This window comes from Spea bombifrons, chromosome 7 (genome assembly GCF_027358695.1).
Source record: "Spea bombifrons isolate aSpeBom1 chromosome 7, aSpeBom1.2.pri, whole genome shotgun sequence".
Lineage (NCBI taxonomy): Eukaryota > Metazoa > Chordata > Amphibia > Anura > Pelobatidae > Spea > Spea bombifrons.
Window position 1 is genome coordinate 32,404,014 of NC_071093.1, and position 12,112 is coordinate 32,416,125.

At 42.0% G+C, this 12,112-nt stretch overlaps 1 protein-coding gene across 1 annotated transcript; it reads right to left on the minus strand.

The window, feature by feature from the left end:
• Positions 1-215: 215 nt before the first annotated feature.
• Positions 216-12,112, minus strand: COPS8 (COP9 signalosome subunit 8). Its single transcript, XM_053471246.1, has 7 exons — positions 11,956-12,112; positions 11,522-11,592; positions 4,890-4,938; positions 3,899-4,031; positions 3,355-3,462; positions 2,364-2,426; positions 216-1,000 (listed from the first exon to the last, which is right to left on the minus strand). The coding sequence occupies exons 1-7, from the start codon at positions 12,031-12,033 to the stop codon at positions 921-923; spliced, it is 582 nt and encodes a 193-aa protein (XP_053327221.1). The 5' UTR covers positions 12,034-12,112; the 3' UTR covers positions 216-920.

Consider the following 12,112-nt stretch of genomic DNA (forward strand, 5'->3'; position numbering starts at 1 on the left):
GTTGCAAATTGTTTTAAGACAAAGTTATAGAAATGCAACGCACTGGCTGGACTGCAGCATTTGAAGTTCTAAATAATTTCTATGACCATGTGCCCAGGGTGCCCGAGCAATACCAGCCTTTAGAGTGTATTTAACCCTTGCAATTGATCAGAAAATTTAAGAAAAATGCAATCAATATTACACATTTTGGTCAAGAATAATGAGACACAGGTTGATTTATGTACTAAACACTGTTTAATGGGTCAAATTCTTACTAAACAATGTCTAACACCAGGCTACATTGTGGCAAAAATGACACTGCTACGAGGTAACCATCCCAACGCAGTGTTTGTGTGTTAAAACATTTGACCTCTCCTTCATGCAGAGGGATTTAATGAAGCTACGCAGCGCCACCTTGTGGTCCTGCTGAAAGCTCAGGAGGAGGGAAAGGACGTTAACAAAATCGACCGTTCCCCTGTTTAGCAGTAGAGGTACATATCCGAGAGGGGGGGGGGGTGGCAATGCTGGAAAAAAGTCCATAGTGGATTCTGTGTGTTATAGAGGACATTTAACTGTATGAGGACTACTTAGGAAAATTAACCATAAGATGTTGCCACAAAGTCTCTCCAAGAATCCACTTTACAGATCTCAAGCTTCTTAACTAGGTTATCAGGTTTGAAGAAAACCAAAGCATTTTCTTAATATTTTCCCTTTTGTCACTGTCAGAGGGGTCAGCAAAGGGTTAAGCCACACAACATAAGCCATTTCATGATAACACCCCCCTGCATGCACATTAACCCCTTTTGGCCAAAGTACAGCTCATAAAATGAATAAGCCAGCTTATCACAGGTGGGGTTTTAGAGCCCAGTGTGGTCAATTTGGAGGGATTCTTGCTTCTCTTTTTTGTGTTCCTTATTTTCATCTCCGATGGGAAGGATGCGTTAGTTCTCTAGGAAAGCCACGTAGTCAGTAAGTCTGGCCAGCTGCTGCTCATTGGGAATCAGAGACAGGGGAGCTGAATCTGTGTGGGAAAGGAAAAAAAAGTCAGAACACATGATCTCATTCTTCAAGATACAGAGTTAAGTTTCTTTAAAATAAAGCATGTCTGCCAAGGTTTATTACTTTCACCTATTACCCATAACATTAGGACCACCAGCCTAATATTGTGCAGGGCCTCCTTTTGCCCCCAAAACAGCTTGCCCCTTCGGGGCATTGACTCCACTAGACCTCTGAAGGTGTGCTTAGGTATCTGGCACCAAGTTGTTGGCAGCAGGTCCTTTAAGTTGTGAGGTTGGGGCTTCCGTGGATGCATCCTGGTGCCATGTGTTCTCCAGGTAACCAACACACATGCACCCAGCCATCCATGTGATGTAAAAGAAAATGTGGTTCATACCCTGTGGTCCAGTTCTTATGCTCACATGCCCATTGTAGGTGTTTTCAGGACAGGGATCAGCTTTTCTGTCAGAACCAGCATTAACATTTTCAGCAATCTAAGTTACACTAGCTCATCTGTTGTATTTGACCATAAGGGCCAGCCTTCGCCTTCCACATGCATTAATGTTCCTTGGCTGCCCATGACCCTGTCACTGGTTCACACCTTTCCCTTCCTCGGACCATTTTTGAAGACCATTGCAGAGAACACTCCACAAGAGCTGCAGTTTTGGAGATGTTCTGACCCAGTAGTCTAGCCATCACAATTTGGCCCTTGTCAAAGTTGCTCAGATCCTTATGCTTGTCCACTTTTTCCAGCTTCTAACACATCAACTTTGAGGAAGAAATGTTCACTTGCTGCCTAATATATCCCACCCAGTGACAGGTGCCATGATTAACAAGATTATCAGTGTTACTCACTTCGCCTGTCAGTGGTCATAATGTTATGGCTCATAGGTGTATACAAGGAGGGTGTACACATATCTTTATACACAAACAGCTCTCATGTGTGGGGAGAAGCATTTACAAATAAATCATTGGTGATAGGCTAGCAATTAGGGGCATATATTTTCTAGATTGTAAACTCTTGAGCAGGGCCCTCTTTACCTCTTGTTTCTGTAAGTGGAATTATGTCATTTACATGTTATGTCATGTTTACCCAATGTAGAGTGCCACAGAATATGTTGGTGCGATATAGAGCATTAAATAATAATAATAATAATAGCAAACTAGCATTATTTGCATAGTATGGATGCATAGTCTTCTCTGAATTTTTAATACTGAAATGTCGTCACATAAAAGTAAATCGAGGGAAACTTGCTTTGCACTTATCTTATGAAGCCAAACATAGGTACCCCTCCAGTAGTTGCTGTTACTTTACTGCATAGACCTATAGATAGATATATGATCTGAAGTAACACCAGCAACAGAGGATGAAGAAGAACTCCACCTACCTGGTTTCTTGGGCATTACCATGCGAGAAGCAGAATCAGCCTGCCAGCCCTGCTCCAAGACCCCTGAACAAATCACAAGAGATCACCAAAAATTGGCAAGTGCAATGCATACAATTTGTCAAATCATGGAATCATCTCTCCTTAAAATGTTACATATATATATATATATATATATATATATATATATATATTGTGTGTTTCATACACAAGTATACAGCATTGCGTGGCATGCTCCAACCCAGGTTTTCTGTACATTTACTTCAACCCCTTCGTAACAGACATTTTTACCACATTTTTGTTCACAATTCACCTTTTTCATGTTTAATGTACCCACACGAATTAGATTTTGTTTCAAGGCAAACCTCTGCTGCCAGCACTTACGCCGGGGCTTCTATGACTGTGAATCACCGGCAGAAGTGCCTGCCGTGGAAGTTGTCTACGCGCATCGCCACAGCCGGTGAATGTCTGCGTGATGCGCCTAGACAACCTCCGCTGCCGGCACTTCCACCGAGGCTTCTATGCCAATCTTCCAGAAGTACCGGCAGCGGAGGTTGTCTACTTGCATCACGCAGACGTTTACCGGCTGCCGGAGAGTAGGATCCAGGTCCCCTGCAGAGCTTCCGAGGGATCTGGATCCTAACCCTGATGCTTGCCCACAGCAGGGCTAAATGAAAGGAGAAAAAAAAAAATTGTGCATCCCTGTGCTTAACCCCAATTATATTCTGGCAAATACAGTATACTTTTTTTTACATTTTGTGTTTACAAGATATTTTGTGTCATTTTTTTTTTTTTTTTTTTAATCACGTTGGCACATGAACCACTTCTTTTGTTTTCTGTCGAATGACACACTGATTCACTTCCAATGTCTCTTAATGCCGACTTAGTTTCTGGACAACATGACAGATGCAACATCACTAGTAAACAGCACTGGTCATACCACCTTATGAATTACTTAGAAATATCACATGCTTAATTAGTACACAGCACGCACCTTTCACAGCTTCCTCTACTGGAAGACCAACAAAGGCTGCAAAATCGTCAGCAGAGATTGAGGTGTATGCCTGGGACACCAAGCCAAAGGCACGCTGCCGTGTTGCATCTAACAGAAAGAGAAATAATATAGGAGAAGTGTGTTCATTAACATTGCTTCACACTGTATTTAACTGGCCACTTCTGGGGTCAACCGCATACCAAACTTACATTGGTTTTTGCAATTTGCTCTAATGGTCTAAACTTTTACCCTATGAGACACTCATGGCCAAACCATACCAGAATGTTGCTGTTACCTGATATTTTACGCCATGCAGTAAAGGAGGGCAGTGGAACTAAGTATTTAGCGGCACAAAAAAAAAACCCTCTCTTCTCTTTGTTTGGAGAAGACAGCTCCATCTAGTAACTGTTTTGCAACGCTCCCCAAGAGAGGTCCGTTGAAAGAAAAAAAACAAAAAACACCACTATATAATGTAAAGGCACAAACCAGGAGTAACCTATACTTTCAATTTTATTTCAGAATTCACTGGACGACAGTGCTATACCTCTTACAGCCTCCATGATTGGTTGAATGTTTTCTGACCACTGGTTGGCAGCAATGGATGAGTAGATTCCGGGGAAGTCTCTCTGCCAGATCCTCTGTCCCACCTCCCAAATCCCAGCCAGCTCTGCATTGGCCTGCAAAATAAGAAATACAGTGACTTTTACAGACTGCAGCATCTCGAAATATTACCTTCTCTACTATATACCTAAAGAATAAAAAAGTAAAACCTCTGCTCATATTGAATTTAAAATCGTTTGCTTAAAAAGCCATTTCAAATTGGGCTGTATATAAATTAAATCCCTCTCCTGCAATACTTTTACTAGTGTGGGTGGTCTATTCCTAACGACGGCACTTTTACCTATTGCGTAATACACCCGAAATCCCTCTAGATTGTAAGCTCGTTTGAGCAGGGCCCTCCTCACCTGTTGTCTCCTCCCTGACAGCCGGGGAAGGTCTGCGCAATTGATAACGCTCATCTCATGTGCGTGTCATGTGCTGTGTAAAGGACGCTCTATGGTTTGTCAGGAACCGCCTGGTGTTGAGGAGGGAGCAGGTCACAGTCTGACCGCCGCATGCTTATCCACAGCATGCTGAGAGAGTGCTCTCTGATGGACAGTCTAGAGGCTGAGGACTATCTCCATCTCCTTCAACCCCCTCACCCACTCCACTTCCCTATTTCCCCAGGCCGATTCCACTAATGTATACAAAAAACGATTGTATTATTTGAGCCTGAGACTAGCTTAGCGCACCGGCATTTTTCATTTTCCCTGATTCCACCAATGTGCTAGCCATACGTGCCATGTCTGGAATTGTACACGGCTTTTACTGTATTCTTGAGCTTTCCGTTAACTGAAGTAGTACTGTACATGTATTGCCCTGCGCTGCAGTACTGCTTATCTTTTTATCTAATAAAAATAAAAAATAGGGCATTCGTTTCTTATAGTAAAGTAAGTATGTTTTGCACAGTAAAGCTATAAGCACACACTACTTACAGATTTGATGGCAGGTGGTATTCTTTTCCAGAGATATCTGGCATTATTCCTGGTAAAACATACAAGCATCAGTTACCAAACAATCACTCATTTGCTGCAGTAAGAAATATAAAATTAGATTTACAAATCACATCTACTAAACCAGACCTCCTCCGGCTGCCCCCACTAGATACCAGGGAGCCTGAAGCACAGGGGACAAGTCTAGGGATGCACTGGTAAGTTTATTTGTATTGTATTGTGTATTTATTTTTTTGTCAATATTTTTATACCTATTTTAGAGATGTCAGTTTTTCTTATATCGGGGGGGGCATAAGGCATATCAGGGGGCACAGTGGCATCTCAGTGACATATAGGGGTAAAAGGCATATCAGAGGCATGGTGGCATATCAAGGGTAAAAGTCATATAGGGGGCTATAAGGCATATATGGGGGCAGAGTAGCATATAGGGGTATAAGGCATTTCTGGGGCAGAGAGGAAAGCTGGGGGTGAGGTGGGCATAACTGGGCAAAAATAGTTTACATGAATATTTACTAGTAAAGCTTTTTTTGGTATTTTTTGGGTTCTTGTTAAAATATAGCTTTAATTATTATGTCAGTAAAATAAGGCAAATCGTGAAATGTCATTGTGATAAAGAGATAAGTGTTAATGGCACATCTTAATGTAAATGATACTTTTTTATTTTAAATAAACGAAAAATTTGCATAGTTTGTTTTTCCTGATTAATCGAAAAAATAATCGATTATGAAAATAATAGTCTAGTCTACATGCCTAAATGCATTGAGTTGCTGTCATATGATCGGCTTATGAGCTATTTGTGTTAACAAGCAATTGAACAGATGTACCTAATAACGTGGCCAGTGATTGTGCACGTGTGTGTGTGTGTGTGTGTGTATATATATACCGTATTTGCTCGATTATAAGACGACCCCCGAAAATCTGAATATTAACTTAGGAAAAAAAAGAAAAAGCCTGAATATAAGACGACCCTAAAGGAAAAAAGTTTTATCAGTAAATGTTAATTCATGTAAACTATTTTTTTTAATAAAAGCTATGATTGAGAAAAATATTTTTTGTTTTTATTTCCTTGTATTTTCCAACCTGTCCCCCAATTACGCACATCTGCCCCCAGGCTTGCCACTCCAATATGGCACTGTGGCCCATGATATGCCTTTTAACCCTCTATATGCCACTGTGCCCCATGGTATGCCTTTTGACCCCCTATGTGCCACTCTGCCTCCAGAAATGCCTTATACCCCTATATCCCATTCTGGCATTTAGGGGGTTAAAATGCATATTATGGGGCAGAGTGGCATATAGGGAGGTGTAAGGCATTCCAGGAGGCAGAGTGGCATTAAGGAGGTTAAAAGGCATTGTATAGAGCACTCTGCCTCCAGAAATGCCTTATACCCCTATATGCCACTCTGGCATTTAGGGGGTTAAAAGGCATATTATGGGGCAGAGTGGCATATAGGGAGGTATAAGGCATTTCAGGAGGCAGAGTGCTCTATTAAATGCCCCCTTAATGCCACTCTGCCTCCTGAAATGCCTTATACCTCCCTATATCCCACTCTGCCCCATAATATGCCTTTTAACCCCCTAAATGCCAGAGTGCCATATAGGGGTATAAGGCATTCCAGAAATGCCCTATGCCCCCATTTAACACACATTTAACTAACACAAACTCTCTCTCTCCCACCCCTCTCTCTCTCCCCTCTCACCTCCCTCTGCTCCCTCCCCTCTCACCCCCCTCTATTTGAGGTCTGGTTAGAAGACGACCCCGATTACAAGACGAGGGGTATTTTTCAGAGCATTTGCTCTGAAAAAAACCTCGTCTTATAATCGAGCAAATACGGTATATCAGGGCTTGACAAGTTTGTTTTGAATCTAGGAGCCAGCAAAAAAAAGTTAGGAGCCAGGATTTTATTTTTAACGACAAAAATTAATGTCCCAAGGGAATCCCTCCCACTCTCCTTGAACACACACGCACACACACACACACATATATATATATATATATATATATATATATATATATATATATATTTAAAAAATATATATATATTTTTTACGATGTGAAGATCCTCTCCCAGTCACAAAGAACTCTTCTGTGAGCCCAGCCCCCTTGAGCGTCAAGTCTTGAAAGAGGTGGGACGAAGAGCCTCACTAAGGCACTGCCACTCAGCAGCACGGTGTGAGGTGGTAAGACCGCTTTAATTTTATTAGGGGCCGGCTTACTTACACCGTGCTGCACGGTGACAAGGGCCAGTCTGGTCTTGCTCACGCGGGCCGCACATTGAAGTCCGGCGGGCTGGACGTTGGACACCCCTGACCTAGGCGTCAGGACAAAATTCTCAGTCGCCATGGCGACCTAGGATTTGTCGAGCCCAGGGAGTCTTGGGGTGCATTGGTAAGTGGGGGGATATCTAGGGACCAGAATGTCATATCAGGGAAGGGGCAGAAGGAAATTAAAGTAAGGTGTATTATGAATTAAGGGGGGTGCACATGAAAAACCAAAAGCCATTTTAAGTTGCTATTTGCATATAACCTATGCTGACTAACTGCATAATGGATACCAAACATGTTAGAATACACGTATTCCTGTTCATTAGATAAGATACTGTTTCACCATTCCACTTTGTATTTTTTCTTTAAAAATAAATTTTCCCTTTTCTCACCAAACTTTTTGGGTGCGGCCTATAATCGGGCCAATACGCTCTGTGTGTAATATATAGATACACACACATATATATATATATATATATATATATATATATATATATATATATATATATATATATATATATATACACACACACACACATACACTTACTCTGCACTACACGCAATGGCTCTAGAACTATACCACTGAAAGGAGAGCTGCCTTGATGCTGCCTCTTTAGCAGGCCTGGTACACTAGAACTGGGCATACACACCTGATCGCAACACAACGCACAGATATCCAGTACAGCTCCCTGGGCCAGCCAGTGGAGATTAGAGGATTTCCCCGACTGGCCATGATGACCCCGCACAGAATAGTTAAGACAGTGGGGCAGCTACAAAGTACAGTGTCTGAAGATGGGAAACCCGAGAGGTATGCAATGGGGATATTTAACAGTGGCACATAGAAAAATATTAAAAAACAAATATCGGTAGATAGACTAGTTAAATTTACCCAATGTTCCCAACACAAACTATAACTATTTGTAAACAAATTAAACAAGGAGAGGGATACTTGTTTTCGAGATGGAGCTAAAAATATTTTATGTGACTGTGTCCTAGTGATATGTAGGCACTTGAAAATATCTGCACAATCTATCTCTGGTTTCTGTTGTTTCTATACACACTATTGGCAATTTCTGTTCTGGAACACTATGATACCCTCATATCCGTTCTCAGCTCCTAGAAAAGAAGGACTGTGGGGGAAGAAAGGATCTAGGACTGGGACACGTTGCTGGTATGTTTTGTTCTCCTCATATTGTATCTTTGTCTACATTTCTCTCCGAAACTCAGAACAATTGCAATACGCTGAGGGGACAACCTTTCATCCATGATTAGCTTCCTGCACTGGATGAGCTTGCAACCTTCTACTACTACCACCTTTTGTGTAACACTATCACCAGAAACACTAAATAAGATACCAATTATAATTAGTTTTATTTGTTATTGGTTTTTGTATTGCCACCAGGTGACCCCAGAATGTTTATTGCATTTGGTGGTAAACATATGCAGGTGGAATTCCTGGGATCATTCCAATTCATCCTCATCACTCTCGCTGTCAGAGACGGAGTCTTCATGAGGTGTACATGCATAACAGAAGCGCTTCATATCTCTCCAGCACTGCCTGCAGTATACTGTGCCACAGTCTGCTATCTCGCACACATACGAGTCCTTGGTTTCACTAGAACTGCACACAATACAGCGTCTGCGAATGAACGGGCGCATCCAGCTCAAATAACGGTGCAGGGTAGAAGCAAAGCTTTTCAGCCCAAGTCTGTTCGCTCTGGCCCTGCGGATGATCTGTTTCCTTTTTATTTCTGCGTATGCAGCCCGCTTCTTCAGGTGTTCGTTATAAAGGAACAGAACGCGCCGCTTTTCTCTCTTTGGAAAGAAGAAGGCAGCAATCACTCTGCGGAGACGGCCAATATACACCTGGACAAAGCAGAGCGACAGGAGTCCGACCACAGGAAGGCAAGACCACAGATAGCCCTCAACTGACATCCGAATCGGATTTAATAGACACATGGTGTTATTACTCAGGTGCATGGTGGCAGAAGAGCTGTTGAGGTTACCAATCGTACGCCTTAATATCTTGGAAATAAAAGTATCACCTCCAACCAGGACCTCCAGTTTGTGGTGACTGGAGAACACATACGAGATGTGCGAATGTTTCCGGATAATCTGGAATAGGTGATAAAGGATCCAGTCTGTAGTTAAGGCTAAGATGAGGAAGGTGAGCATGGGAACACACTGGAAAAACTCCATCATTGTTGTCTTCATCTCAAGGTCCTGAACCGCTGGATTCCAGGGAAACACAAAGCTCTTGCGCTCTCCCTTCCTCAGGGGTAGAAGGTGTCTCTTATTCCGTTTCCTCCTGCGAGCATCAATCTGCCTGAAGTAGGTTGTTACATAGGCGTTATCAAACCTAATGTTGGTGTTGTACTGGTGGCAATACTTGTAGGCAGAGATAAAGATGAAAACAAATGTGCAGGAAATGACAACACGGACAAAGGACCCAACCTTCCTCATACCTAACTTCTTCTGCTCTAATGTCTCTGTAATCTCCTCTGTGATCTCCTTTTTAGAAATGTTCATGCCAAGAAACATGCTTTGTTCTTGTTTAACGATTGCTATTTTGCTAGCAAAGCCATCGTCCATTCCATTCATAGTCGCATTGACCTTATCATAGATTGTTCCAAAATTGGCTTCCATAGGGATCTTCTTCTTGCACCATGTATTTACAACATTCATGATATTGCACAAAAATTTGAATTGCATAGGAAGGCACAAGAGATGGTTAAGGACAGGTAGGGGAATGGCCTTCATACAATCGTCATGTTTCTTGGCAAACCACTCACGGCATTTCTCAATACCTTTTTCAATAACGAACTCACAGCGCAGCATAGACTTCAGGTTGAACTTCTGCAGAGTGTCAAGAGTCTTGTTTTCCTCTTTTGTCTCCTTTTCTTTCTGTTCCTCAAGCTTTTTATCATAGCCTTCAGAGCTCTGCACCTCAGAATCTGTCTCCTTAAAAACAGATTTTATGCCGCTGGTGTCATTTTTAAGTTCTTTTGCCCCTTTTACCAAGTCTTCAATTATCTTTCTGAAAGGGTTTATAATAACTTTCCAGGACAACTTTGTGTGGTTTATCTGGAGCTCCACCGTGCACCCAATGGATTTTGCAACATCCTCCATGTTATGCTGCAGGTTGCTGACAGGTCCATCAAAAATAGACTCTAGTACATACATCACCAGGTAAGCACGGCCTTCTTTGCCCAAAATATTTGGTGCCATCATGATTGTGGCACAGCGAAAGTGAGAAGATGTACCCCATCCGATGGCAAAGGTTCCTGATATCCCATATAGAAGGTTTATCTTATTTTCTTGATATAGATTCATTGGATGTACCAACAAAAAGTAGATTCCAGTGCCAATCATACCCCCAGCTCCAGCACCAAGGAAGAATTTTGTCATGAAAAATTCATTCGGCTCACTGAAAAGGAATCTAAGACAGAACATGGGCATGGCAAAGGTCAGGAACCGTTTGATAGTGGAATTCGGTCGCTTTCGCTTGAATAAGCGGCGGCTGCTCCTCCTCCTCATAGGTTTGCTTCCACTCTTCTGGGTCATCTCTCTTTCAAATTCGTCTCCTTCAATCTCCTCCTCTTCCACCTCCTTCTCTTCTATCTCCTCCTCTTCCATATTAACGTTTTTCCACATCTTAAATCTATCTATATTCAGATATGGGGGGTCTTGCAGTAGTCACGACTTCACACTCCAAACACTAACTGCAGACTGGAATGGTCTGTGGAAATCACGCTGACTACTGCACAGCTACTGTGACATCACAAAGAGGCCCTCAGTGAACACACAATGGCTCATTAGCATATTCCTACCAGTAAAATAAGTGGCTGTAGTAACATTAAACAATCTGAACATAAGATTTATCACCACTGTGGGGAAATCCCTGAATTTATAGGGCATTAACACATATTCACAAATGAATCCGTATGAGCCCTGCCAACGGCCATCTCACAATTTGAATCTATAAAAACCACACAGAAAATGATATCTAAACAATTAATTGTATCTTTGTGAGTTATGTTGTAAAATGAAGAAATTGTGATTTCCAAAAGCATTTTTAAATTTTTACTCATTTTCACAATACTCATTTTCACAGATATGATGAAGCAAGAATCATCATGAAATATATTAATGTCCCCGAATGTAACATGGGTCATCATGTTGTGCTTGCAGAGCAATCAGTAGTTGCAGAAGACAACCAGAACAAAAAAATATATTTAAAATATAAAATGATTAGAACAGCTGCACAGAAGTGTATTATTTAGTACGTTACAGCTGCTGCATAGATGTATCTTTCATATAATATCAGAGAGTTAGGAAGAATAACTTACATGTCATTGTGTAGAAGGTATAGCGCTAGAAGCTGACTGTACACCTGGGGTGTTGCAATACCTCCTGGAGCCTGAACAGACATAATGCAGTTTTAAACCATAATGTAAATATATGTGCACTTGACAGAAAAACAACACCAGCCCAGAATCACCTAGAGAAAATAAAACTACTAATGCCACTAGAGGTAACGCAGTTCCAGACATGATGTCACACTTAAACGTACACAAAAGACGTAGAGCGCTTCACTATGTACTATATACACGAGAGTATTCTGTAGCTAAATGCATCTAAACACAGCCCATGAAATCAGCAGCGTTACCACCGATTTGCAACCATAGCTCCCGATCTGCCACCCACCGGAGTACAGCTACGGTAGAGAACCGCCGTCCTGCCAGCTCCCTTACGTATAATGAAGGAACACTAAACGCCTCACCTCAAGTTCCTGCTCCTCGCACTGCTCCAACAACCTCTGGAAGGAGACCGGGTTTTCCGCCATCACGGCCACTGGCATTTTCCCCGCAAGCCCACAGGGCCTCCCGTCTAGAATCACTGACACCGGTCTTCCTCTTCCGGGTTCAAACCCGTCAATG